The 22,528-nt window shown below is 36.0% G+C and overlaps 3 protein-coding genes across 3 annotated transcripts; all 3 read left to right on the forward strand.

Moving 5' to 3' along the window:
- Positions 1–1,609: 1,609 nt before the first annotated feature.
- On the forward strand, positions 1,610–5,650 carry LOC143450497 (gap junction beta-2 protein-like). The gene is made up of 10 exons (XM_076951063.1): positions 1,610–1,912; positions 2,770–2,860; positions 3,039–3,151; positions 3,283–3,423; positions 3,549–3,653; positions 3,863–3,973; positions 4,189–4,395; positions 4,648–4,769; positions 4,849–4,952; positions 5,050–5,650. Exons 1-10 carry the CDS (start codon positions 1,880–1,882, stop codon positions 5,091–5,093), a joined length of 1,071 nt encoding a protein of 356 aa, XP_076807178.1. The 5' UTR covers positions 1,610–1,879; the 3' UTR covers positions 5,094–5,650.
- Positions 5,651–11,441: 5,791 nt separating this feature from the next.
- LOC143449943 (protein C-mannosyl-transferase DPY19L1-like) lies at positions 11,442–16,544 on the forward strand. Its single transcript, XM_076950290.1, has 13 exons — positions 11,442–11,844; positions 11,967–12,145; positions 12,405–12,558; positions 12,844–13,000; positions 13,122–13,251; positions 13,384–13,566; positions 13,738–13,886; positions 14,075–14,201; positions 14,412–14,620; positions 14,829–14,973; positions 15,066–15,192; positions 15,285–15,469; positions 15,625–16,544. Exons 1-13 carry the CDS (start codon positions 11,523–11,525, stop codon positions 15,739–15,741), a joined length of 2,184 nt encoding a protein of 727 aa, XP_076806405.1. The 5' UTR covers positions 11,442–11,522; the 3' UTR covers positions 15,742–16,544.
- Positions 16,545–17,458: 914 nt separating this feature from the next.
- Positions 17,459–20,769, forward strand: LOC143449648 (uncharacterized). Its single transcript, XM_076949920.1, has 6 exons — positions 17,459–18,835; positions 18,936–19,113; positions 19,508–19,675; positions 19,792–19,999; positions 20,151–20,292; positions 20,387–20,769. Exons 2-6 carry the CDS (start codon positions 18,962–18,964, stop codon positions 20,599–20,601), a joined length of 885 nt encoding a protein of 294 aa, XP_076806035.1. The 5' UTR covers positions 17,459–18,835; positions 18,936–18,961; the 3' UTR covers positions 20,602–20,769.
- Positions 20,770–22,528: the final 1,759 nt, after the last annotated feature.

Consider the following 22,528-nt stretch of genomic DNA (forward strand, 5'->3'; position numbering starts at 1 on the left):
AAATTCAGTGACGCTTTACAGATCAACCAGTTCTACATCGGGATTATCGGAATGAACTTCATGATCAATGGGTAGCTCAGAAGGTGACCTAAGTAATATTCAGAGGTTTATGTGCAGGCCTATGTCAACATTTAGGCTTATATAACAACTCAGATGCAGAAGGTTCAAAAAACGATTTCGTGCGTGGTTTGGTGTAAAAAACTTCAAGTTACATCGTAAAAGCGTCGGGCAGGTGGTAATATTTCTTCAATATTTTAGTGACATAATCGGTCATGGAGTGTACCAACCTTGTTGTGATTGATGATGATCAAAAATTGTCGCAAACTCGTCATAAAACGTGTTTCAATTTCGTGTTCTTTATTTGTTCATTTTTGCGCTTGGTACATTGGAGTTTAGGTTATTTGCTGCATTTCCTAGTCAAACTTTTTTCTTGGGATTATGTCTACGCTTAACGGATTAACTGATGTAACAACACTAGGCTATAGCCTATAAAATACGCCACTTGAGTCAGCATACGGATTTTGAAAGAGAAGGAAAGTTTTTTTAAAAATCGTTTAAGAACTTAAACACGATTTTGATTAACAGCAGCATTCATACGGCGTTCTAAATCGTGTTATGATTTTAATGTTAATGCGTATGAAAAATTCCTAGGTTGTTCAGTTTTAACTGCATTTTTACATCACTATTCTCTTTGAGTTTTTTTTTTAATTAGGTTTATAGGAATTTACCAGTAGGAAAGCTTTTTAGATAGTAGGAAATATTGCATCGTTTGTTGTTTGTAGAGTAAATTATTTCAGTTTGCAGGAAATATTTACATACTATTAACTGCAAATGTGTTCGACAATCGCGATACTTCCGGTTGGCCTAATACAATTATTTGTATTTGTAACTCAATTTTTAATAAAAAATAGTCAGTAAAATTTATGTATGTAAATTTGATTTAATGAATATTAAGCTGTTATATTTCCGTGCACAGCAGCATTGGCAGCAAATTGCACAATTCTTGCACAACTAAACAACCTTGCCAAAGGTTAGTGTCTATAAATACCCATACCCTTCCACCACCTTAGTGTCACAAACCATACCCTTCCACCCGGAAGCACGTGAGAGCCATTGATCACCGCCTCTAACTGGCTTAAACCGTTTATAGAGTTATAGACTGTAAAAGAGAAAACGTTCTTGCCCTTTTTGTCATGCTTATAACTTGCGTCATCAACTTTCATGGACTTTAAACACTTTTTAAAGTTTTTTCGTCAAGGCAGCGAAATATAGGTTATAGACCTTGACCGTATTCCTTAAAATGGTCATTGATTGAAACGTCAGGATGATATAACGTAGGTGTTAGCGACAAATGAGGATGTCATTACAGCAAAGCAAGAACGCACGTGATCCGTCCGATTTAGTCTCACAGACGAAGGCTCGTTTTCGTGACTTGAATGCAAATGCTGAAACGCTGTCAGTTCTGGAGTAAAGATATAAAATGCTGGCGAGTTGTTTGTTCTTTTATCTTCAGATTTCACGCAACACAAAAAACGTGACTGGTGCTTGACAAATTTATGACTTGTTGCCAAAACCCGGACAAGTTGCGTCAGATTGCATTGTCCCAGTACGAAAATGACAGTTAATTATTTTCTTCTGCCACAGCCAGACGCGGTTTGAGGATTTTTTGAGAGAGTTGCTTAATTTAATTACAATCGGTTTGTTAGAAATGATGCTCAAGCAGGACGTAAAATTTTCATGTCAATATTAATTAGCATACTGTAACAGATTGCTTCAATTTATTGTAGCATTTCGAAAAACAACAGCTGAGACGATTAATCTTGCAAAGACAGAACAATTAGCTGGTTAAATACAAATTTGATGAGAAGCGTCATACGCCATGTGGGGGACTTTAGAAAAGATTACAGACCAGGTGAGTTTTAATATAAGCTTGTAAAATACGCCATTTTAATTTCTATGTGATTGCCAAAAGCGTCTCCCCAAGTAGTATAGTATATACGTCTGCATGTTGATGCGTTTTTAATAAAAAGGGGACCTTTGGTGAAAGGAAAAAATCATCACCAAACGGGAAAAGACCAACAATGTTTCAAACTTATTTAAAACTTATTCCTATATAGATGATATTATTCTGTTGTTGGTATAAAAATGCATCCCACACCACGTTCAACGCATAAATGTAAAATAAATGTATAGTTATTGAAGCTAAAGCAGATACTAAATTTGGAATTTGGGCAAGGCTTAAAAAGTAATTGCATAAGAAATAGAAAGCTGTTGAGCGATTGTCAAAAGCCAAAGAGATAACACATGCGCTTCCTTGTAAGTGTAAGTGTCCTTCCTTATGCCCACTCCAAGCAAGCTCCAAGCATTTCAAGTCAACTCTAAATATACTTTTATGCAAGCTAGGAATGCTTCAAATGAATTTCAGTGGTAAAACTGTGCCTACCTAATAAGTGATAAAGAAAGAGCACACTATATCTAATGTGGGATTGCAAAAATGACATCACATAATGTACGACGTCACATCCGGTAAAAACTTGTTCTTATAGCCATCTCATGACAGAGATAAAATGTCGCTTGATCACGTATATTTTTTGCGCTGTCATTAAAGCTGCTCTTTATTAAAAAATATGTTTTTAAGTGAAGTTAAAATGATAGTTTTTGTGTTAATCGTAAATAGTCCCACGCACAATCTTTGTTTATGTAGAACTTTTAGTTTCACCTTTGAACTGTAAAGGGTTATAAAATTTATATTTTTATTTTATTTCACAGATTGTCAAATATAGCACATTTTTCGGCCAATTCTGGTATATTCTGGTTTTTCTTTTCAGACTGATTGTTGTTGTTACCGTTGGTGGAGCAGGTATTTTTAGGTTGCTACATTATTTTGACAAAATGTTAACTTTTACTCTACACAAGGTGCCAGTTTTTGAAAATTATGACGTATATTTGAGAGAGTGATTTTATGCAATACTCTTGCTGATATCACAAAAATTACACATATAAATTTATTATACAATTACTTCTCTATAACTTGGCAGTGTATGGCGACGAACAATCTGCACTTGATTGTAACACAAAAAGTCCTGGTTGCAAAAATGCTTGTTTTGACAAATTTACAAGGATATCACATCTGAGATTTTGGAGTTTTCAGGTAAATTCTTCTATTTTTCCTTTTATTTTTCTTTCAATTTTTTTCAATTTTCTCCAAAATCCGCATGCATGCTGTTGTTTCGACGATCAAATAATTCAGTTTCAAATTTTTTATCTTAATTTTTTTTTCAGTTGATAGCTATCACATTCCCGGCTGTGTTGTTCCACTTCTTCTCGCTTTACATCTCCAGTCAAGTTGCAAAGATCGAGTCGAAACAGGAATCGCCTAAAGAGCTGGAAAATGGAAATGTGGATGAAGTTAGAACTGCTCGGGTAGGAAAGAATTTGCGAGAAAGAAACTTTTGAAACCAGTTTTGAATTTTTATGAAAAAACTACTTAAAAAAATATGTATTTGTTTGTTGTTGCACAATAATGTGAGTGCTGGTGATGTTTTTAGGCGGAGAAAAAACAAGTTTGGGAGGACAAAAAAACGCGTCAACGGAAGAAGATAGTTGGAAAATACAAGCACAAAGAGGTTTATTCTGGAGGTGGAATGAAAAAGGTATAAAAATAACACAACGTTACGATTAAATTTGTCACTATAACACAAACGAAGATCCACTTGCATTATCTCTTCTTTTCAAACGATTTTAGATTGTTTGCTTGCACATAAGCTTCTTGTAGGTTCAGTTTTTGTACTATGACGAAGGTGCAAAGTGTTTTTGAAACTTGTGCAAGAAACTTTGATTTTGAGCCTGTTGTGCCTTTCAGATACCGGTGACACTAAGCATTTCAATCGCATATTTTGTTACAACTATACTTCGATTGGTGATAGAAGCGGTCTTTTTGTACTTAGGTTCCATCTTATATGGTGACTTTGAGGTTAGTAACTTCTTTTAAACAGTTTTAAGCTATATAGATTCATCATTGTTTGTTCTTTGACTGGCTGTATGTATTGCGTTAAAGATGTCAAAATGGGTTGCAATTATGGTATAAGACTATAAGATAAACAATTGTAGTAGTCTGTAGGCTACCGTCAGTATGTGATCTATAGTCAAAAGAGCTGTCCATAAGTAATTTTACTGCAATTTTTTCAGGATCCTTTTTGCAATCCAAACGACCCAAATACGGAATGTTATTCCAATGAAGGTGTTTCTTTTGTTTGGGGTTTTGTTCCACCAGTTTACATTTGCCATGATGAACCAAACACGCTTGTGGGTGAGGCTTGCAGACAACATATAGGTACTGGGTTCGGCGATCGAGAGCAAAAAGGTTTCGTCACTTGTTGGATATCACGACCTTGGGTACATTGTTTGTCGTTATTATTTTGATGCTGATAAAGCTAATATGCGTAGATGTTGTTGTTTTTACTCGTTACATAGTTTTGCCATTTATTTCGCCGGCTTAACTTTTCCAATGGGTAATTTTATAGCCTTTTTATGGGTCATCGGAGTTTCTAAATTTACATAGCCTATACCTTAGACATTGGTAATACCACATGCACAGTACCCAAAACTGCCATTTTCAACCAAAAACGATTTACCTACGTTTTTCAGGAGAAAACTCTGTTTCTTCGATACATGAACGTTTTGAGTGCAGCATGTTTCATACTATGCTGTCTTGAAATTGTATATTTACCAGTGAAAGCTTTCCTATCTGCCGGAGCCCGACACAGAAGGTAAATGAACTATGAGCCTTATAAACGGAGACTATACCCACATTGCTCTACAATTAAAAATGTTGCACATCTATTTCAGTTACCGAAATGCATGGCGCGACCGTCGTTATAGGCACGACTACCCAAATGACGATTTACCGCCATCTAACGGCAATGCAATTACGTATGCGAATCCCAACAGAGGTAATCTAAAAATTTTCTTCCTCCAAGCTAAATACCATGCCAAAGTGTGTTGTGTTCTATATAATACAAGAATTAAATAATTTATTTTTTTTTTCAGAACACAATCCGAACATAGTCCAATACGAAGAGCATAAAACTTAGAGACAATGATGTATATTTTTGATTGAGCAAATGAAATTTAGGCTACTGTATATTAAAGTTTTGTCAGGATAATTGTGAATATCATTGTTCCATCTACACCGCTGAATTTTTCAAGTTTTCGTCATAACTCAATTTTCAAATCAACTAAGAGCCAAATGTTGAATAAATGGTTCCTCATCGCATCTTTTTTCTTTTTCACATTGAAGGACAAAATAATAAAGATTTGCATTAACCGTTCATACAATGTCAAACACCATAGGCTTATCGGTACTCATCAAAAACACCATGTGTATTTCATAGTACCTATTTCCCATTGCGTTCCTACAAAATTTTGTATAAAAGTGACATACCTATGATGAGAGCTGAAAATGCCTTGCAAGAATAACTTAGCAATGGAGTAAATGATTTTTTATTGCAATACTTGTTAACGTATTCGCTTTTGATCCATTTTTATTTGCCTATTGTTACAAATACATCAAGTTTTAAAATCTTCATGCAGTATCGAATAATGTATGATTTGTTTCATTTCATTGGAATAAAATAAGCTGAATAGCCGATTAGCCGATTAGGCCTGAAGAGACAATTTTCAATAAGCGTATCGAAAACTTGCTTTACTGTAGGCCTATACGAGGTAGGCCTACTTATAATGCAAAGCAATGTAATGCAATGCATTGCAATGCAAAGATCAAGAACAAATATTTCTATCTATTCTTAATGTTTTTCGTTGGGATGTGAAATCGTAACATATATATTATTTTGGGTGAGAAAAAGGTTGAAAAGTGAGGTTTAAAACTCTTTTGTTCATTAAAACGCAACATATATAAAAAGTAGAATGGTGAAAGCTTTTCTGGAATAAAGGCCAGAAAATTCGCAGAAAGGCTCAATTTTACAGCAGATTGTGTTACAATTTACGACTTATTTAGCAACAACAAAAAGTGATCAAAATTTATGCTTGATCAAAGATAGACGAATCTGTAACACCCCACTTGCTGCTAAGACTATGACGTTTAGGATGGTTGCCTAGTCGTATTAGACGTGATTATGATGTCACTATGATTTATTACGACTTAAGCAATGTCCACCAATCGTCACAATTGATAGCTGTCTTTGATTTGGCTATCTTCTTTATCGGCTGATGAGTCTCTATCTTTTAACCACGAAAGTCGATTATTTCGTTTGCATCAATAGGTAAATGTAATTTAACGCACACTTACTTATTGATTTACAGTCGAATCCGCTTAATTCGGACACCGGATAACCCGGACAACCGCTTTATTCGGCCCAAATGTTCAGGAACGGAACAAAAGTAAAAATTGAACGTAAAAAAATCCTGTTAATTCGGACAATTCTCCGCTTAATTCGGACACAGGTTCGCAATTCCATCGTTAGGTTATGACACAATAAACAGTACTTCGTTCGTTTTAAGACAAGATGCAATTGCATTATGAGTGATTTGATTATGGTGAAACAATGACGATCCATGCAGTAACAATCGACAATGAACTCATATAACGCCGTGCCAGCTTCATAGTCGCTTTTACTTGGGTACAATTGCGTCCATCTTGTTGGACAAAATTGTACAGAAAAGTTTAGCACGAAAATTGAAATTGCTCACTAAAGTAAACGAAGACGTTTTATGCGATCAGTGCCAGTTACTGCAGTATAGCGCAGCTGCAATTCATTTATTACGCAACACTACAGTATTTTAAATGCGTTTTTTGCCTTTATGCATGACCATGAAACGAACAATTGATGTTCCGCTTAATTCGGACAAAGCCGTTTCTCCGCTTAATTCGGCCAAAAGTGAGCGGAACCAAAGTGTCCGAATTAAGCGGAGTCGACTGTAATTGCCTGCAAGGAAATGAACACAACAGCAGCAAACAGAATACACTTTTATTTACAGCTTCCAGTCGCCCGATAATATAATCGAGGTAAGCACGTTTTGCCTTGAATGCACTTAATTCACTGTGAAAATTAATTTTTGGTTTTCTCCTCTCTTCTCGTCTCGTCTCCCAAAATGGAATGCCTCTCTTATTTATATGGTTGTGTAATTTCTTTATAATTCATAAATCTTTCTTCTGTTCATTTCGTTGTTGACTTCGAACAGTTGCACCATCTTAGCTAATTTTGGCCTCTCAATTCCCACGTGTGTGTTTTCCAAATTTTTATACCAGTTCAATTGAGGTAAGGTCTTTTCTCCATTTCTGATCACGAGGTTTTCGCATGATCGTTTCCGATGTAGATGTTTTCCACACGTAGGCTTCTGTCGTAACATAGAATCACGTGGTTGTGGTTTGGTTGTCACAAGACTATGTTTGTCATACACAAAGAAAAATTTACTTCTAAATAGCAATTCGTATTCGTCCAGTTAATGCTGACAATCCGTATAGTAAGACCGTGATTGGCCTGGGTTAAAATGTACCAAGAGGCCTATCCTATACGGAGTTTTGTGTCTACTATTTAATACAAAATAAAATGCAAACAGAATATTGACGAACAGTATTCCCCTAAACGTGTGATAATAATTCCTTATTTTTAAATATTTAATTAACTCAATTAAGTATTTAATTAACACAATGTAGCTATAGGGCATAGGGTATACGGTTATTATTGGTTTAGGAATTTGCCAAGCTGTTTGCTTGCTAAATTTCTGGTATGTTGCTCAGCGGTCTGTACTTCTTGTATTACCTGTTCTTTTAATTCAACATGATGCAACGTAGCCTAGCTCCATCGCGCTCTATAGATTAGGCCTACCATATTTTCATCGCCTAAAAAGAGGACAAATTCGCCAACAAATACAATGCAAACAGAGTTTTACGTTCAAAGAATTTATCACATCTTTTTGGATAATTATACGCATATGCACAAGTATTGCATTCAGCTTCAAAATCATTACGTCCTTTTTTGAAACAAGGATACTTCTGCCGCAATTCATCAAAAAACACAGTATTCCTCTTTGGCATTATTGCTTGGCTTTATTTAGATTTTATGGCTGTCTAAATTAAAACAATGATAAGAAAAATGATGAGACTTCATTCTGTAGCCGAGAAGTCGTTTAACTTGACTTAGGCCTCAAGCCGAAAATTCACATAAAAATATAATTTTGTTGAAAAGATAAGCAAGAAAACGCAAAATGCAAAAAGGAGGACTTTTGGGCATTTTTCAGTGTCTTTGGAAGACAATTCATTTTTCTTTAGAAAAGAGGACAAATCCTGCTACAAGAGGACACATGGTAGCCTTACTACAGATGAAAGTCACGAGTCAAGTTTGGTGTAACAGAAAATAAGTGATATCAAAGAATTAAAATCTAAATGAAATTAGTTTTGCAAAAAAAAAACAAGCCAAAAATTCAAGTCAAATTCAGTATAGGCTACACTTGACATGACAGTTATAAGTGAATTTGATGAAAGAATGCACCTGCCATACGTAGATTTGGGTCTATCTTTGGCAGGCACGACAGCAAGCAGCATTGGTGGAGCAATTACAATTCAAAAGTATCTTCTTGTACCATCTTTCATGACAAATTCAAGGGATACCACAAAGTGGAAACGGAAATACCAAATCGATCAGGAAACACATGCTCTGTATAGCAAGGACTCGATAACGTAAGATGGTTCGCTGCGTAGCGATCAGTGAATTATAGGCCTAATGCCAAGATGTCATGCAAAAACTGTTTTTAGTCCAAGAATGACAAAAATAGGCAGGCAGAAATAGATAAATCACAGACATTCCAACACAAGTACAAACTTTACAACTGTAAAGTTTAAAAATTATTTTTAAGTACTGTGATCTTCATTTTGGTTACAAAATTTATGTCTATAGCTAAAATTGTGTTTGCCTTACTCGCAAGCAAACGTCAAGTAAACTGTCGTAAACGGTGCAGGCCTAGGTGTATAATAAAACAAGTGAGGCAAGTCAAGATAAGCGACAGGATATGAGAAATACAAAAATTCAGTAGCTATTTACCCATTTTTGCTTGGGAAAAGGTTTTTGCAAAGTCGCTACAGATATATCAAGACACCGCTTAGAATTTTATTGCAAGATTCATTTAAAAAAAATCTTGTTGTACTAACTTAGTTGTATTCCCAGGAATAGAAAATCAACTGGAAAACCTTATGTTGGCTATGTCCCATAATGTCAATAAATATTCTTAAAAAAGAAACAAGCATCTCGTATAACAAAAAAAATGATTAAGAAATGCGAAAATTTCACAGTGTTACATATTTCATATAGTTACACCCGAAGAAGCAAGATCAAGCTTGCAAAAGTTGATTGAAATAAATTTAACTAAAATAAAAAAATACGTCCAGTAGCGCAGTACACATTCACAATGCGTTACAAATAAATGCATTTGTGAAGGATGAATCGGTGAAAGGTATACATTCAACAAACAGACCATAAAAACAAGAACCATCTTCGGTGAAAACACAACATCGCTGTTAGCAAAGTCTTAAAATTTCGTTGTAATTGTAACACTTTTATTTCACTAGCATAGAATTTCACATTTTTTCAGGGAATTATGCTGTAAGCGCCTGGCGACGCTACATACGTAGGACAAGTGTGTGTAGTGATAGTGACTAAACTAAGCAATTGGCCATACTTTTGGATAGGTAGTTTTCTATTTACTGTGAGTTTGAATGATCAAAACTAACGGATTTCCCCTGCATAGATTTGCGTGTCTCTGTAAGTGTCAACTGTTAAGTAAACGAAAAAATTTTTGCGGGACACAATTTACTAAATTTCTTTTGCGCCTCACCAAAACGGAGCATGTTCGAATACTATTTGTAAAATTTTTGTTTAACTCTTCGATCGTAGTAAGTTAAACTATCGAAACAGTGCTTACTTGGAACCCAAATTGACTCCAAATAATATGATATGCTTGATCTACACCTGTCATGCAAGATTCTGATACAGTACAACACGGCTGTAGTCATCGTACCAAAGAACAAACCACAAATTGCCGGCTGCCCGGGCTTGACACAATACCGAAGACCTCAGGCGATTTTTATTAACAGAAATGCTCGACGTTATTGACAAAAGTATGCTCACCAATTGATCTACCATACTGTAATGCATATATTGATGAATGGTTTAGAACGCTAAATACTTCATATTCCCTCTGGGCGCAGACTACAATGAATGAAAAAAAACTTCTACGATAGAAGAATAGGAATTTGACCGGTAAATGCTTCGCTGGTGCGGAAATTTTGCCTGCGGGCTAAATATGTAATTTGCCACGTGAAGATTTTTTTCTCAAAGTTGATGATGCTATGTCTGAAATTTATTGAAGTATTTCCATTTTCTTCAAGGAAGGACACGTCGCATTTTCTCTACGCTATTTTGTTGCTTTGTCAGATTAATAATTTCCGGGGCCAAAGGAGCATGGATAAGTCTGAATAAACGTACGGTCTGAAGAAATGAGGATTAAGTTCACTAAGGCAGTTAATATCGACAAGGTAGCATTTGTTTACAGAATTTTGAAGTGAGATTTGTCATAATTTCCTGCAAGAAGTATGAAGTTACCGCATCAGCACAATTTACATTACATGTTTTACGAGCTGCAGAACGTTAATGCTGGGAGCAATATATTTGCAGATATTGACTTTTTTACAGTTCAGTGTCTTTAAATCACTGAACCTATCTTGCCTATTGATTATGGTAGAATCAGAATGAAACAGTATAGATCAGATTTTAATATATATATATCATACAGTATATTATATAAGGTAATATAAATATGCCATAGAATGATACCTAGCAAACTATTGTCATAAAAACTACAGTAGCTTAAATGTGTGAAAAAAAGAGCACCCCTGACTTTTGGGGTCTTGCGTACAAGTGCACAACCACAGGATGCCTTTGTATACTAGACCCCAGCTACTCAAATTTGACGTCATCTGGTTGTCCACTTGTATACTAGGCCCTAGATTTTATGCAAAGATATATGTAGACAAGTTCCTAGTTATTAAGCCTCAAACGGTTTTTGAGGCCTATGGCTTATTTATACCAATATCATGAATATACAAATTTAGCTTCCTTTTTGTTTGCCCACGTACTTAACCCAAAATTTTTTGAGTCTCTTTTGTTTTTGCACTTTCACGTGATGTCTTGAATGGGAAAGAATTTTGATATATTAGAAAATTTATGACGTGATTATACCTCGATACTCGAACAAGGTTTGGGAGCTCAAAAGTAAAAGAGATCCAAATTTTCTTGATAAAAATATTGCACTCCCACAAAGAAACCTGAATGAAAGAGGTTGTGCGATTATAAAGAAAAACCTATGGCATGATAATTCTTCGATATTCGATCCTGATATAGAAATGCAAAGTTATAAGTGGTTTCACCTTTTTATTTATGACCACAGATCATTTTCCTTTGGACTGGAATCATTGTAAAAAATAAAGCAGTGAGCCTGCTGTGTTTGAAATGGTAAGAAAGCAACCTTTTAAAGGCAGTAATGGTAACGGAGACTTGTCAAAAATGAAGAAGTCATCCACTGGAAACAGACGAGGAAAAAAAGACGCTCCCACAATAGCTCCATCTGCTGGAGGCAAGTCTTCATATTTCAACAACTGGGTTATCGTTGCATTTTTGCTTGCGGGTGTTGCTGGCTGGATGCATGGAGTTCACATATGGACCATGTTTGAAAATGACAGACATTTTTCACATTTATCATCACTCGAAAGAGACCTCACTTTTCGAACTGAAATGGGACTCTATTATTCTTATTTCAAAACCATGGTAGAAGGTATGTATGTATATGATGTATCATGCATTTCAGTTTTATGGTACTTCGTAATAAATGTTCCGAACCATAAATTATATATTATGCTAACATAACTGACTATATATATCTTCACTGTTTTCTAGCACCATCTACTCTTAATGGAATTGGTCAGATTGTTCGTGACAACATCACAGAATACCCAAGCACAATTAATGTTTTGAAGAGGTTTAATCTTTATCCTGAACTTATCATTGGCGCCATTTACAGAGCCTTTAGATCTTTTACTGAAGCAGCTAAGATTAAAACTCAAACTTGCTGGAAGGTATTGTGCTGAATTTACGAAATTGTATGTTGTCCTGATTTGTGTGCAGTTACCAAATTATGATGGTTTCTTGAAATGGCACCTTTAAATTCAGATAGAGGTTTTAGTGAGTTACAGTGTTTGATCATAGCTGAAAAATCATGAAAATTAATGTAACAATGTATTCAAGCTTTAATCTCTTAAAATAGTCAAGTGTACTTTGTAGTTATTATAAATCAGTGCATACACAATTCATAAAACTGATATTGATTCTGTGAAGATTAACCGAGGAGAGCTTCCACCCATCAACAGTTGTGAAGGAATCGGCGTTCCGCATTATTTCTATGTCACATGCATCTACACGCTAAATAGCATTATGATGTCGCTCGTCTTTTTATATGGATGGTATCTGTCAGGAAATAGTCTTTGGGGCGGTAAGTGTAGTATTTCTGTTTCCCATACTTGTTTGTGCAATTGCTGTCACGCTTTGGACGCATCAACACATTGTTAATGAAACTTAACATTTTTAGTAGTCTTTGCACGAGTCTATTACGTCCATATTGGGCTTTACTGTGCAGTGTGCACACATACCCAAGTGTCGATACTGCATTGCCATTCTAGTCTGAGCTTGCTATGTTCATATATGATACGGCATGATCTGTTTCACTCATTTTCATTTGAAATTTTCTTGTTTGAACTCGTTTATGTTATTGTTAAAGCTGTCATCTGTGTGGCATTTTATTTCTTCAATCATGGAGAAGCTACCCGTGTGATGTGGACACCGCCATTAAGAGAAAGTTATTCATTCCCATTTCTTATCCTGGAATTGCTCTTGGTGACTCACATGATAAAAACCCAAAATCCTAATTATTTTAAGTGAGTGTTTTCAATGTGTTGTAGCCTTCATTAACCAGTGCAATGTACCGGTAGTAGTTTTAATCTTATCCTCACAAATATTATTGGAACGTTTTTATAAAATTAATTTCATTTGTGGCAGACATATGACAGCTATTTGCCTAGCTGCTTTTTTCTTCATGCTGCCTTGGCAATTTGCACAGTTTGCTCTCCTTACACAGAGCGCTTGTGTACTTGCCCTTTATATGCTTGAGTACATTGGATCGTGGAAGGTAAGAGTCGCAAACATAATACTTTACTAATACCACTGTTAATTGAAATAATTAACTTAAATGCCAGTATTCGTGGGGCGAGTAATATAGCTTCCACTTTAAAGCGTTATGTGTATGTTTTGTTTTTCTCAGCTTAACATCGTAATACATGCCCAACTGATTGCCCTCCTGGCCAACTTCGTCTTTCAGTTTGGAAATGAGATGTTGCTTACATCATTTTACGCATCCAGCTTGCTTAGCATCATGCTTATTGTTAAACTAGAAAGCAAGATTGAAGGCTCCATTCGAAATCTTATCGCAAAATGTCTTGTAAAGGTATAGATATACTTGTAAAGTGTCTGTTGTTACCAGGCCTAGATAGTGATTCTAATGTTAAATGCATGCATGAATAGTCATATGCTATATCTAAATGTGAACTAAAGTTCAAAGATTGTCAAAAATATTAAAACAGTCCAAATATTTCATTGATTTATTTTTGATATTCAGGGGATCGTTTGGTTAGTTGGAACTTTTGGCTTGAAGAAGGTTATTGCAACTGCCCTTAGAACAGCAGATGACGCCCATATATGGGAAATTTTCAAGTCAAAGTTCTCTGACTTCAATAATTTTCACACCATGCTTTACACATGTGCAAAGTATGATCCAATTTTACTTTTGATAATTTAATCTTGCTCATCTTTTACACATATTTTGGTTTTCTGTTTGAGGTAGTTAGTTACTTGTTCCACCATTTCCAAAACTAAGTTTCTTTCTTTGGAACAAGACTTTTTTAAGTATTTGTTGAGAAATTGAACTAGGCAGCAATTTTGTTTTTTTTTTTTAGAGAATTTGACTTTTTAGAAGTTGAAACAGTTGTGAAATTATCAAAGACACTGCTCATTCCAAGCATGATTTTCATTACATTTGTTCTTGCTATAAAATGCTTGAGATACGAATACCTGTCTTACGTGGTAAGTTTGCAATGTCTAGTAAATTATCTCCTTTAAAGGCAAAAGGCACCATAGTGCTTTATATTTTAGTGTAAATGCTATAAAAAAGCCCTTTAACTTATCATTTTCAGTAACTTAAAATCTTAAAGTTAAACAGTAGTAGCGCTTACCGACAAATAGATTGTTAACATCAGTGCAGCGATGTTAGAATTCAACGTTTTATATTTCCAGGAGAGCAACACAGTTGACGAAGATGGACAAAAACCAGAAGTCCCTGAATATGATGCCAAGGTGGCAGCGCATCGATGTAAACCCAACGCTGACGTGCTCTATAATGTGTTGCAAATGATTGCATTTTCATGCATGGCTATCCTGATAATGAGGTTGAAGCTCTTCATGACCCCGATGATGGCAATTACAGCGTCTTTGTTTGCTCATAGGTGATTCTATTACGATATTAGTTTTGATATAATATAACTAAAAAACTACAAAACTTTTGGAAATTGTTTCAGCAAATTTTGAATCTTCATTTGTATCTAAAAAATGCTGGTTTGTTAAAGTTTCAGAAAAAATTGTCAAAAATTAAAACATTTTGAATATTTTAAGTGTCTATGCAGATTATAACCTACTAATTGATGTTTTCTTTAGGCAATTATTCGCATTTTTGGGACCTCGTTATCGCCAGGTTTCATTTTTGGTTGCAATACTTGCTGTTGCATCGGTAGCAGGAATTGGGAACTTGACAAGTCAGTGGAATATTATTGGGGAGTTTGAGAACTGGCCCCACGAGGAGGTAAAATCAATAAAAATTTATTGAACAATCCTGAATGCGTTTCAATTGTATTTCATATAGTAATCGCTATTCTTGCTTTTATTCTTTTACAGCTCCTAAATTTCATCAACGAGAACCTTCCACCAAATGCAGTGTTTGCAGGAGCCATGCCAACCATGGCGAGCATCAAATTGTCTTGCCTTAGGCCCATAGTGAACCACCCACACTATGAGGATGCAGGTTTGTGCTAAAACCTTGACCCCCGAAACACGTCAGTGTTTGAGCACTCTGCTGGTTATTCTTCATTATATCCAGCTAAATATTTTCTAAAGGTCTGAGGGAACGGACCATGAGAGTCTACTCCATGTACAGCAGAAGGAGCTTGGAGCAAGTCCGGGACACCGTAGAAGCGATGGGAGTCGACTTTTATATCCTTGAGGATTCGTGGTGCACCAGAAAGACCAGGGAAGGGTGTCAAATGCCCCAGATATGGGACATCGAGGAGCCAGAGAATGCTGTAAGTCTATTGTTTTTTTTTTTGGACAACTATAACACTTTTCGAGCATAGCATGAAGCATCTTAGAACTAGTAAGATTAAGTTAAAGTTGACTTTATTAATTCTATCCAAATCCCACAGAAGTACTTAGTTACTACGATTGTTGTTTTACTTAGGGAAAAACACCTGCCTGCTCTTATGCAAGAGGTAACCCAGAGCCCTACTTCAAAGAAGTCTTTAAGAACAATGTCTATACTTTGCTACAAGTCGTAAAAAAGAATCCAAAAGCCTAGCACTAGTACATGACGTGAAGTCATCAAGACTAATTGCTGTTAAAACCAAGGTCTCAACTGAAGTACAAACTAGAGTAACAAATTGAGACAGGGTTAATTGGATCCACTCTAATGACTGTAAAGAAAGTCACTGAATGCATTTACATGAATTCTAATGAATGGTATTCAAGCATATTGCAGTGTTTCAGCTAATACCTAATTACACAAGTTTTGAAAAACGCAGTACTTTTTCTACCACTGTTTACCATTTAGTCCTGAAGTCATGCATTTCTCCACTAGTTGCAGTCGCGTTACATCTACAGCAAGCCGTGACTGTGTGTTAAGTTTGCCATGTATTATGCAGTACCTTTTTAACCTTTTGCACCCGCCATGACCGAAATTATGACTTGCTTTTTTAACTGTTTCGTGAGAACAAATTTTTTTGCTCAGTTGTTGATTCCTGCTTTGCCCTTTTTATGCTGCCCATTGCCATTGTGTGACTTCGTTGACATGAATTTACAGCTGACCTAAATTGAATAGCAATATTGTATTACAAGTTACCACCACATTTCCTTGTATCTTTTCTTAATGCTGTCTATAAGCTTTGCAAAGGTGGTGTTTATGTTAGTGTTTCATGTTTAATCCGGTGTGTTGGTGTTCATATATTTAGTCGTTATTTATTTGGTGGCCTTAACTGTTTGAATTTTTCAAACAATTTTCACGCGTTCTCGTTCATAGCTTGTAAATACGTCCTAGCGTTCGTTTTTTATAGTTGGTGTTAATTAAAGAAAAAAAATTAGTTCTTTTACTGTAGCTGCTTATGATTTGTGTAAGTGTGCCTGTCTGTAGAATAAGCTGGTGACAGCTAGTAAGCTAAGCTTACTAAAGACAACCGCTGACATATTACCGACTTTATGAGGTCAAGTTACAGGGTGCCAGCAATTCTGCATAATTCATGACGCCCATTGAATTTGCGAAAATTGATGGAATCTTCAACAACAAAAAAACAATCGGTCAAACTTTTCAATACGTTTTAATGTGCACAGTTCGACAAGTCGACCATATTGCCTTGAATGAATAGCACCTTATGCTTGTTAATCGCTTTCGTTGTCTCACAGGATGGGTCCTGATAGAGATAGCTATGGAGTAGATTTTACGTTCATTTTGCTTGGCCAGCTCGTTCGCGTGGTGAGGATGAACAAACATAAAATCTGTATGGATACAGCCTAACACAGCGCGTTACAAAAATGTTAAACTATGGCTTGAAAAAGCGCTTCGAGGCTTAACAATTAATGCGCACCTTATTAAGTTGTTGCTAAGTAATAAGCGCTGGTAAAACTGACGGTGACTCACTCTTAAAACCATGATTTGCTGTGGATACTCAGAAGTTTTTCGTTTAAATTTTCCATTGAATGTAAAAATGAGCTGTCACACGATGCATTTTCAGCAATTTCTACCATGTAACACCCAGCCCACAAAATTTATACACACAAAGCGTGGCCTGCGGGATGTGATCGGAATCCAATTTTCATTCGCATAAAAAATTAATGTCTTATCATTGCCTTCAATACTATAAATGAATTTATATCAAATTTCTTTCTATGCTGTGAAAAGTTTGTGATAAACTAGTGGAGCTTACGCACAAGGCTGAATAACAAGTTCCTGCGTTACAGGCCAATGCAGCGAAGATCAATAAGAGAAGTTGTAATCAGACAGTCTGTTCTGTAGTAATTATAACAAGACATAGTCAAGGATTCTGCTCTGCTCAATTGTAATGCTCTTGGGCAAAACATCAACGACACTTGCAGCTGTTCGCTTGACGTCATGCCCAGTTATAAATCCGGACAATGCTAATAAGCTATAACTTATAGAAAATCAGAACAAAAAATGTGTAGCAATTGGAACTTAGGCTACACAAAGGCTATAGCTCGGTAACTGGGGCTTGAGTGATGAGGAATCATCGCCGGGTTTAACCCTGTGCTAATTGTCATAATTAGCCCTTATTCCTATGGAATTCTCGTGCAGATCTGATGATATAGTAATGCTATTTGTGCTTTATTTCGTGTGTTTAAAAATAAGCGCTGTACTATATTTGGCCGTGTTTAGTGTGCGCGACCCCGTTTTGATTACTTCCGATTAACGTCATTCGTACTACAGCCTTCAATGCGTTAGTCTGATATTGACAGTCGGTTAATTTACAGTCTACTGAACGCAGTTTTATTCTGTGCTTTGAAAACATTAACTGTTTCGTTGAGAACCAATAATAAATGATCATTCAAGACATTAACAGTTTGGTTTTGGTACTGTGATGCTTAACTGGCTATCAGAGGTTAATGAATGCGCTATCAATGGAGTCAGATTAGCGAACAATTGATTAAACAATAATTAACAACTGTTCACAACCCCAAAAACACGCTCAGTTTTCAAACCGGGTGAGCGACATTATTATTTTGTTTTTTTGTGGCCGACACTGCACACAAATTTTCAATCGTTAATCAATCGAAAACTATACGTCGTAAACGGATCGGATTTTTACAGGTTAGTAGCAAAAACATCTGGCTCCCTGTATACAGCATAATTGTAAAACTAAAGAAAGTGCATTTAGTGTAAATTAAGTATTTCTACAAGTGATACATTTCTAGAAGTTTTTCTTTGTCATGCCGCGCTCCCGCTGTGCCTAATTGCCTGGAAAACCAACTAATCGCGAGAAGAGAACACATCCATGACAATATCTCAAAAATTACAAACTCAAACTTTATAAAAACAAACATGGACAGATAGTTGAACATTTTGTAGGAAAAGTCACCAAATTTCAAGTTTCTGCAGCAAACAGTGCAACTGTACGCCTCGTTTTGCTGTGACTGTGTGCAGGGTCGGGCCACACATAGTTTAAATAGGATTTAGTCGTGCAAAAGCTTTTCTCAATCCCAGGAAAAAGATTATCATTCCATATGAAAATACTTACAATCTTCAGTCTTCGCCAATACAACCATCCCACAAAGGCCATGATAACCTACCAAAGCCTTAATCCACATCCAGTATTAGGATACATATGGATGTTTTTGATTGGGTGAAAATGCTATGTTGACAAAGAAATGGCCTTAGTAAAAGACTGGTAAGAATTCCAGCATCCTGATGGAGTCCTAAGTTATGAGTTATCTTTATAAAGTGATGTACAACATTCGAAGGCTAAATGTCAACCATTTCTATTTCAGCGTTTTCCGTCATTCAGACGTAGAGGATGAAAGCTAATATACTCTACCCTGTCGTTTTGTTCATTACATTTTTCAAACGTTCCATGGAACAATGTGATTATGAAGCTGAATCGACTTTGTATGAATGTCCACCAGGCTACCACAACTATAACATGGTTTGCTACAAAGCTTTTTTCGAGTAAGTATACTACCTGTACCAAAAAGACTGAACGAGTTGTTAATGTGCACGGCACAAGATAACAATAAGCCTAATCAGAGTTTTGTATACAGTAGATTCAAATTTTCGGATGTTTTAAAACAAAAATACTTTGTCTGCGTCCATTTTAACGAAAAAAAACTTAGCTGCAGAACGCCTTTTCGCTTAATTATACGGTAGCTTATATTCAACTTAACCCAATTTTCATCCACTATAAAAGTAACTCAAAATTCAACCTATAGGCTACCGAAGTTTAATTGCTTACTTGTCTTTTCTTTTAACCTTTAATTAACTGCTTCACTGTCACTCCGTAAACTTTACGAAGCAAAGTAAACTACTTTACTTTACGACGTCAAGTTTATTTCTTTGCATTTAGATCCTACAACTACAGAGAGGCAAACGATATCTGTAGTGTGTCTGGTGGATCGCTGGCCTCTATCTTAAGTTCAGATGAAAACAACAAACTCTCTGAAATGCTTCTGATACAATACAAATTGTCCAGAGATAGCCGAGACCTTTATTTCTGGATAGGTTTAACCGACCGGTAGTCTACAAGTTATAGACCTAAATCGTATACACAAGTCATACCCAAAACGTCTCATTTAGTAGCCTACTTTTAGTATTTAGTGCTAATTAGTACATGCTTTTCTATTATTATAGGCGAGAGGAAGGCATTTTCCAATGGACGAGATGTCAAGATGGCGTTCTTAGCAAAGCAAGTTACGTAAAGTGGTTACCGAATGAGCCTGATAACGGAAGAAATTTTTTGAAAGCCAACGTGACACACGACTGCGTAGCCTGGCATTGGTCTTATGAGCCTGGTTGGGCAGATCAATACTGCGAAGATACATTTCCTTTCATTTGTGAGGTAATTTTTGTAGTTTTGCTAGCGTATTTTCCCTTGCAAATTACAACAACCCTGTTTCACAAACACTGGTCGTTGTTTTAATGGAACCCTAGCCTATAGCCAAAATCAAAGTAGGCTTATAGGCTACTTGTGTTTGATTGCTGCTTCACAGGTTCATTTGAAAGAAGCCAGCACTGCTAAGAAAGCCACGGTATCAGTTCCGGGGTCCACAGCTTCTTTATTGAGGATGAACCTTAGTTCTGCTATCATTTCTCATGCTTCATCGGGCGACGATGATGGTGTGAATATAATGTGTGAGTGGTTGTAAAACGTTTCTAAAAAAATAAAACAAAACTAACAAATAATAGTGACCCCTGCGTTATAATGTAAAAAACGTTAAATTTACAGACATCGTATCGATTCCTGCAGCTGTGGCCTCAGTTTTAATCTTCATGATTGTCCTGTTGGTTGTTTTAAAATACGGAAAGAAAAGGGAAGGAAACAGGGTGCAGCTTCTTCGTCGAGCTAACATTCATCCATCATTAGGCGGTGGTCGCGCATTCGTCAGAACCTGGACTGGCTTTGGAACACCTTATTCGCGATCTTCCACTTTACCGCAATAAACATCAACCGTCATTTTTCAGAGCCGTGGCCTATACCAAAGAGTTAAACATATTTATAATTATAACGATATAAATCATAGCCTTGGACAGTTCGTACTAAAGCTTGTATCTCGTGATGTGTTTTGGTCTAGCTCTAAGAGGAATTGCGATGAAATGCCATGTCAATAAAATGAATATTTACATGGACAAATCTTGAGAATCGACTGTAACTGCACCAACATCATATCACTACAGTAATATCAAGACTTCCACTGCGGAAGATTTCACAGCCGAGATGAGACTTAAGCGCAATAGCCAGAACAACGCAAGCTCTAACTTTGTAAAGATGAACGTTGGTCAATTGCGTGATGCACGTGACTTAACCAACAACAACAACACGCGAAGTACTTTAACAAGCGCTAATTGTACAGTAAAATGAATAGGAATTGATGAGATAACAGATGAGATAAGCATGTCCGAGCGCTAATAAAAGCAGGCTAGATCTTATAGAAATAAAGTATAGGCTACATAAAGGTAGGCTAAAACAAGTAAAACTGCATCTCGAGTAAAACAACTTGTGCTGTATTTAGGCCTATTGTGTATTTGTATTTGGAAAACAAAAGGAACGAAAGTTCTGACATTTTTCAAAACTTTTATAACTAGTAGGCTATTAAACTGTAGACTACAACCATGAAACGTATGGCAAGAAAACCACTGGTTTCAAACCAAACCAAAATCCTGGGTTTGGTGACCATGTTAACCTTGTGACGGTTACGTCACGAGTCATGAGTTTTTACTTTTCTCACACACTTGTTAAGACTGCGCAATGACGTCAGATAAATACCTCGCTTGAAGTGGTGTGCCCTATATATACTCTTGTATTGTTTGCAATCACCCCCTTTTTATGAGATCGATTTCACTGGTTACTACTGCGCAATGTAACATTAAGTAAGCTGTGCCCGAAGGTGAAAGCCTTTGTATCTGATAATAAATAAAATGGGAACTTTATAACTTACTAATTTGTATAGACAGATTAAGCAACTAACAGTATAATAACGCCGTTTGAGGAATGAGAACTCATACCATCAAAGCAGAAGCAAAACGAGTTAGCAACCATCAATCGTCCTCGCTCCTATTGTAACAATAGCCGCCAGCACACGCGGTCATTATGACAGATGTGTTTGTTGTGTAATACTTCACACAAGTAATATCACAACGAACTTTAAATTTGTCATAACCTACCTTTGATTTGTAGCACAATAAATTATTGCTATCTTAATTAGGCTACTTGTTATAAGCCCTTGGGATTTTTCCATTTATTAAATGTTTGTGAGGTTGTTCTTTATTGTGCTGTAACAACGGTTAGGGGTTTAGCATTTTAATTTTCCATACTGCTCATGGCGACAACTAAACGATATATTACGACCTTACTCGGAATTTAGGAATTATCGTAAGACCAATATTACTTTTCTGTACCGCTGTCTTATCGGTTGTGAAGGAAAAAATCGAAAACCTGCCTTTGAACCAGTGTTGTAATGACGGGAGTCACGTTTTTTGATGGCTAAACTTGAATTGAGTCGAAGTCCAAAATAACTCGAGTCACGTTATGACGATTGTGATGGCAAGAAAATTAACTTAAGGTAACATAAACGGACAGTTTTCGAAAAAAATGCAACTTTCTATAAAACGTTTTAACCTTACTAATTTATAGACAGTTATGATGTTATAGTAACCAATTTAATGCAACACATAATATGACCTCAGAATAGTTTTTAAGTTAAAGACATTGACTTGACTCGAGTCATTGTTCAAAATGTCTCGACTTGACTCGAGTTAGAAAAATGACTTGGTTATAACTTACAACCCTGCTTTGAGCAATTAACTTAAATCCAACCAGCATTTCTAGTTCCAACAAGATCGACTTAAGAAGCGAAGTCAGATATGACCT

Source organism: Clavelina lepadiformis, chromosome 3 (assembly GCF_947623445.1).
Source record: "Clavelina lepadiformis chromosome 3, kaClaLepa1.1, whole genome shotgun sequence".
Lineage (NCBI taxonomy): Eukaryota > Metazoa > Chordata > Ascidiacea > Aplousobranchia > Clavelinidae > Clavelina > Clavelina lepadiformis.

Bases quoted from the DNA above. Each gene is read 5' to 3' on its own strand.
- LOC143449943 (XM_076950290.1), top strand. From the start codon at position 11,523: ATGGTAAGAAAGCAACCTTTTAAAGGCAGTAATGGTAACGGAGACTTG. The intron at 14,202-14,411 runs GTAAGTTTGCAA...TTATATTTCCAG, and splicing joins ACGAATACCTGTCTTACGTG to GAGAGCAACACAGTTGACGA. The intron at 15,470-15,624 runs GTAAGTCTATTG...TGTTTTACTTAG, and splicing joins TCGAGGAGCCAGAGAATGCT to GGAAAAACACCTGCCTGCTC.
- LOC143450497 (XM_076951063.1), top strand. From the start codon at position 1,880: ATGTGGGGGACTTTAGAAAAGATTACAGACCAG. The intron at 1,913-2,769 runs GTGAGTTTTAAT...TTTATTTCACAG, and splicing joins TAGAAAAGATTACAGACCAG to ATTGTCAAATATAGCACATT. The intron at 3,654-3,862 runs GTATAAAAATAA...TGTGCCTTTCAG, and splicing joins CTGGAGGTGGAATGAAAAAG to ATACCGGTGACACTAAGCAT.
- LOC143449648 (XM_076949920.1), top strand. From the start codon at position 18,962: ATGAAAGCTAATATACTCTACCCTGTCGTTTTGTTCATTACATTTTTC. The intron at 19,114-19,507 runs GTAAGTATACTA...CTTTGCATTTAG, and splicing joins TGCTACAAAGCTTTTTTCGA to ATCCTACAACTACAGAGAGG. The intron at 20,000-20,150 runs GTAATTTTTGTA...GCTGCTTCACAG, and splicing joins CATTTCCTTTCATTTGTGAG to GTTCATTTGAAAGAAGCCAG.